This window comes from Solanum tuberosum, unplaced genomic scaffold (genome assembly GCF_000226075.1).
Source record: "Solanum tuberosum cultivar DM 1-3 516 R44 unplaced genomic scaffold, SolTub_3.0 scf00092, whole genome shotgun sequence".
Lineage (NCBI taxonomy): Eukaryota > Viridiplantae > Streptophyta > Magnoliopsida > Solanales > Solanaceae > Solanum > Solanum tuberosum.
This window is the reverse complement of record NW_006239019.1, coordinates 773,620-780,304: the sequence shown is the minus strand read 5'-3', so window position 1 is coordinate 780,304 and position 6,685 is coordinate 773,620. Positions and strand designations below refer to the sequence as shown.

The 6,685-nt window shown below is 26.4% G+C and overlaps 1 protein-coding gene across 1 annotated transcript; it reads right to left on the bottom strand.

Annotated features, from left to right (window-relative positions):
• Positions 1–936: 936 nt before the first annotated feature.
• On the bottom strand, positions 937–1,952 carry LOC102579207 (uncharacterized). Its single transcript, XM_006347673.2, has 2 exons — positions 1,411–1,952; positions 937–1,300 (listed from the first exon to the last, which is right to left on the bottom strand). Exons 1-2 carry the CDS (start codon positions 1,946–1,948, stop codon positions 1,221–1,223), a joined length of 618 nt encoding a protein of 205 aa, XP_006347735.1. The 5' UTR covers positions 1,949–1,952; the 3' UTR covers positions 937–1,220.
• Positions 1,953–6,685: the final 4,733 nt, after the last annotated feature.

Here is a 6,685-nt window from a genome sequence, read left to right as displayed (position 1 = left end):
GTATGTTTCTTCTACTTTAGGCTTTGCTAGAAACTTCTGCTATTTATACAATGAGACCTAACAAGGGTTTTGCCAAAATAAAAGGAAAAAAAGAGCAAGGGTTCTTGCAAGTTTGACTTTGAGTCAACCTAAAAATGCCGAATACGCTTAGGGGTTTTTACACTAAATATAAATTTTAACGTGTGTACGGTTAAATTTTACTAAATTAATATTCGATTAATTAATAATCTCTTTAAAATAATACTCTTTTTTTTTTGTTCTAACTTGGTTCATTGAAAAAAATCACTCATTTCAGTAACATAATAAAATAATATATTTTCAGAAGACCCATATATAAATATGTGGTCTCATTAATATTATAAATTAATATTTTTTTAAAAGTACAAATATATTAGTGAAATATGATTTTATTATGTTCGATCAAAATTCGGAGGTCGAGAAACGGAAAAGATGCAGAAGTGTTTTGAGGGTTTTGGGTTATAATTTGGGTATGGGTATTATATTATTTGGGTGGGGTTTTTTAATTAATATGGGTGGATCTTTTAATAATGAGTAAAAATTTAATAAAAATCAGGTAAATATTTTAGATTGTGACACGTGTCCCGTCGTTAATAGAAAAGGTATATACGCCCCGAAATTTGGACAATAAGGACATCAGCATCCTAAAATTATAACGAAGGGTATTAAAATACCATTTACGATAGTTCGAAATATATTTTTCATTTTTTCCCAAATTATATTAGCCGTGACTTTCATTATCAGCCATCAAGTGATATTGGAGATTAATAATGTGGATAATAAGCCTTTTTTTTACATTATCGAATCAAATAAATAACAATAACAAATATTTTATCTATATAAACGTCAATGGGTAATTCTTTAAGAAAAAAGGAGAAGCATTCATCAATAAAGGTCAAAATACACCAACAACGAATAAAATTATTTACATATCAATACTGTATGTAACTTAAATCCTTGTTGCCTCAATTAACTAAATTGAGAATCAACATAACTAGTGGTGAAATTGACCGCCTACAACTATGTAGCTCTGTTTTGATCATTTGGCGCATGAGTCTCAGTCCATCCGCAAATTAAAAGTCATGACTATATTTCAAATACAAGGTCTGAATCGGTGAATACGATGAAAGAGGAAATTAATTTCTTTGAATAGAAAACATAGTCAGAACATGGTGTTTAATTTCATCACCACCCTTTCAACTTCAATAAGACTGCTTGACAGAACAAGCCACTGCCTGCGCCCAATGCCTCAACTTTGTCTTAACTTGTTGAGGATCATCACCTACACAACATTTATATTATATGAAATATATAGATATAAATAAAAATAAAGCTAGTCACTATACGGTATAACGTTCATTTTTTAGATAAAATGATCACACAATTTAATACCTGGGCTATAAATCTTCCATGCATCAACGTGATCACTCCTAGGGCTTCCAAAAGAGGATGACCTTCCTCCGAGAGAATTCAATGAACCCGGAGATGACATTGACCCTTTATTGCTACCCGGTGAAGAGATTGGGCTAGTTAAATACTGACGATTCACCGCGAAATAAAGATCAAGTGCGGGCAAGGTGTTACATAACCTTTGCCCTTCTTCTTCATTAAATCCAAATCCTAAATCTATGCAACCTTTAAGTTCATTCAAATCCTCATCAGTTATATATGCATCAACGTCTTGAGTATTTCCAATAATATTCTTTTTCCTCTCTTGATGAAGAAATTGACGACGTCGTTTTTCCCATGCAATGTCACGTGGAATCTCACACATGGAAAGTTGCTTTGATAACTTCTTATTAGGGTTCCTCCAAAAAGGTGGTGCATCCTCTAAACGTTGTAATTCCTCGCATTGATCTGATAATTCACTAGACGATGATGAAGATATATGTTTCTCTTGATTTGCACGAGTAACTTTAATATCTCCCATCTCAAATATTCAGATACGTACGTCAAGAATTAAAAAAATTTTTAACAACAATAACAAATAGCGTAAGAAAGTTTTCACAACAACAACAACGATGATTATACAAATTAGATTACGTTAATCAAATTTCTGGTGAAGGTTGATGGACCTTAGAATAGGCTGCCATGGCGGTTTAGAAAATTCACCGCCTTGGCTAGCCGTTAAAAATGTGTTAGATGAAAAAAAGAGAAGGGATGATTATTTTTATTTTAAGGTTAATGAATTTTTTATGGCTTTATTGTATTGTAAAAGAGGGAAATGGCATGCAGGTTTAGGAAGAGTTTAATGGGGGATTACTAAAGGATAACCATTATTTGCGGTTCTTCCATTAATTTGTAACAGTTATAATAACGATATTAAATTTGCTGTTTATAATTAGAAATGATGACTAGTTGGTTATGTCAAGAAAAAAAGATTCTTGTCAATTGTCATGATTGTTATTTATAGTATTAACTTTTTATGTTGGCTTGGAGAATTTTATTTATTTTTGAACTAATTTAAGTTTAGTAGACCACTTCTACCATTATTACAAAATTAAAAACTTTTTAAATGGTTGCATTGGGATCTCTAATATACCCTTGTGCGATCATGTTTAAGCATATAGTAAAGGTGAATCGATAATTGAAATATTTATAAGTTTTGTATAAAATGAGAAGAAATTATGACTTTATTTCCTATATGGTTCATTTAGTATATTACTCCTATATAGAAATGGGACTTGATGGGACGAACACAGCATCCCATTATTGTACAAAAAGCAATTAAAAGTGTACAATGAAAATTTTCCCTTTCTGGCCCAATTCAATTGGCTGTTAAACACGTGGAGGGTCTCATTTTCAAAAAAATGGGTCAAAGTTCCTTCTCTCTCTTACTTTTTAACTTTTTCCCTTTATTTTAACTTTTCCACTTTTTGTTTTGTTTTGACCATTATTTCAAATTTTATTATTTTCCTTATCTTTAAATAATTTTAAAAGTATAAAATTTAGCCTAATTCATCATACTCCTAACATTTGCTATTATTTTTCTATCCTATATTAGTTATATAAATTACTAAAAAAAATTATTAAAATTATTTATCGATTAACAAAATTAAACTATCATTTTTTAAATTTTCATTACCCTAGCAATTATTTGTTTTAAAGTATAAACAAAATTTGTAAAGTTATAAAAAATTAAATATCTTAAAGAGTAAATTAGTAAATTATCACTTTTATTAATAATTTCTTAAAGAATATGTAAAAAAAAGTAAAATAACTAATACGAAAAGAGTATAAAATCAATTTTTTTTCTCTTCTCAATAGTTTCATAATTTTCTAATTTCATAAACACTTAAATGTATCTAATATTCTCCAACAAGAAAATATAACAGAAAGACCTTCCGTAATCTTCACAAATAATTACATAAGTTTTGTTTCTATTTTCATGTAATCCAAAATCGAAAATCATCCATTAACTCCTACATACATACATACTCTCTCAATTTATATGATATATGTTTATTCTTGAAATTCAAGCTATGTGAAATTTAATTGATATTTTTAAATAAAAAAAAATATTATATTAACATGATAAGAATTGCAACTTATAGTGTTTGTTCAAAAATATAACCTTCTCACTAAGTTGCAATTCAACCTAAAATATTATTAGTTGCAATTCTTGTCATGTTAATATTATAAAAAATATTTTATAGCTTGAATTTCGAGAACAAAAAATAATAAATTAATAGAGAGAATAAAATGAAAAAAATAATTAATTAAACTAAAGTTAAAATTACGTTAAGGGTTAAAAAGAAGCTGAAAAAAGAAGACAATGTGTGATGAGAAAGAAAAAGTAAGAGAAAAGATTAAAATTTAAGGAGAGAAAAAGTAAGAAATTCAGATAGGTAAAAAGTAGCCAGTGGGTCCCAGAATATACAAATGGCAGCCAAAGAGGCCCTCATACAACTGACAATAAGTGTGCCTGGTACAAAATAAATTTTTCTTTATATCTGCATTTCAACATCAGAATTTCAAAGGTCTAAAGACCATCAGAATATTTTATTACTCTTATTTAGAAATGACAGTTAAAAGGACTAACACTACATTAAATTAGTTGTACACTAACACTACATTAAATTAGTTGTACAACGTGCAAAGAATTTTTCTACATTAACTTTTAACTTTATTAAATTAGTTGTACAGCGTGCAAAAAGAATTGTACATTAACTTTGAATAAATAGAAGTATTATATGTCGCCAGCTATCTGATCATTCACTATATTGAAGACATGTGTACTACCTTTTATACTCATACATATATATACAGTTACCAGACACAATAGCTCCAAATATATATTACTTTAACTGTCTCAATTTAAAGATTTTGATTAGAAGTGAGACTTTAGAGGACGATCACGGCACTACCAAGTTGTACACAAAGCATTTCAAATTGTACTATAAAATTAATTGTGGCTCATTAATTGTACACGTGTCTTTCTACATATACAACAACCCACATGAATTATTATTTTTCTGACTTTTTTCCCTCAGTTTCTCTCTCTATATATTCATTTTTTTCTCTTTTTTCCTACTTTCCATTCTCCCCTTTTACTCTCTTTAGTTTATCTTTGATCTTAAATTTTTCATACATTTTAAAATATTTTGAATTATTAATTATTATGAATTATAATATTTTGATTTTTACGTAGTTTACAAATATATAAATTTCATTTTAACAAAATTGAAGATACCATACGCAAATTTATGGTCAAACTTAAACTATTTGATTCTCGAGAAATAAAAAGTGTCACATAAAATGGGACAGACGAAGGATAACTCTCAATTAAATTTATTTCACTTTTTATTTTTCTATTTTTAACTATAATTTTTCAAGTCGGATTTCTAGGAATTCTATTGTAGACCCATTTAAATTTTACCTTTTTGTTTTAAATTAGAGAACTTGGCCGCAATTCACGCGAGCATTAAAATTAAATATTTTTGATTAATTTTATATTTACTTTGTTGTTTAATCGTAATATTATTATTTGTCTTAATAATATGAAGATTGTGAAAAAAATAAAGCTTCACAAATTTTACATCTATTAAATGAGGAAGAATATATTTTTTATCAAATAAGTTAAAATATATTTGCTAATAACAAATTATTCCATTGCATGAAGTTCATCCTTCTGTAATACTCCCTCTGTTCCTAATTACCTGTCCACTTTTAAATTGACACATTTATTAAGAAATCAATTAATGACATAGTGAGTTTATCATTTTACCCCTATTAATTATGAAGTAGATGAAAAGTTCTGCAATTTTCAAAGTAATTAGTCATTTAATTGAGAGTATAATAGGTAAAAAAATGTTCTTTCTTGATTTGTCAAAATGGACAAGTAATTAGAGACAACTATAAAAGGAAAAGTGAACAAGTAATTAGGGACAGAGGGAGTACTAAACAAATGCATCAACAAATGAAATTTATATTAAAAATATATTGAATAATGACGTAATGATACCTTAATAGAATTTCCTATCCATTTAAAAAAAAAAATATCACCCTTTCAATTTCGTTATATCTTCTTCTTTAGTAGAAGAATCATCATTTATTATATTCTACTCCACCTTAATTTCTACCATCAGAGTTTTAAGAATAAACATTAAATTTTAAATCGAAATAAAAAATCATTGAAAAATGACAGAAAAAATAATAATAGTATATGAAAATTAAAATAAGATGCAAGAAAAGCCTTTTCACGATAATTTTTTGAAATATATTGATAACAATTAAAATAGAGAATGTTATTTTATCTTTAAAATTAAGTTTGATTGAATTGAATTACTAGAATGACAAAAAATATTACACTAATAACTTTTTAATGTTATTAAATGCATTTTCTTTTTAATTGAGTAGTAGATTAAAAGTTCCGAATTAGGATATTAAAATAATATCTTACTCTCTCCTTAATTATTATGGTATTGCAAACATTTATTTTCCTTAAATCGTGATTCATTTTCCATTTACAGTTATATCCAATTAATTTCTAATGTATTGAATGTGGTTATGGGATATTGAAATAACTAGACATCGGAGCCTGTGCTAGCACGGGCCCAATATCAATATGAATCATTTTTTGTTTCAATTTATGTGACAAAGACAAAATTAAATAGTTAATCAAACTTTAATATTAATTTAAAATAGTATAAATTTTTAATTATTGTTAACTATGGTAAAAAAATTTTTATGTCTTTTAACATTCTAAATTGCTAATTATTGTTGTATGATTTGTAATATTTTTTTAGAAATTAGATAAATAGTAATCTTAGCTTCTAAGAAATGTCACATCATCATTTACATATCCAACTTTATATATATAAAAGAGTTAAAAAAGAAAAATTAAGTGATTTAAGAAAATTATATAAATAACATTAATGATGAGATGAAGATTAAGAAAAAACGTCAAATAAATTAGAAGTATTGATGATGATAAAAGTTAAATAAATATTTTTTTCTATTATTTAAATTTTTAACATAAATTTTCTGATCTTTTAAAATTAAAAATAAATGTTAAAAATAAAATCAACGCAATAATTATTTTAAAGAAAAATATAACCAAAATTGTCAAAAAAAATTAATAAAAATAAATAACTATCTATTAGTAAGAATGGTACTACATTTTCTATTTTAACTTCATTGTTACGTATGGATAGAAACTTTTACA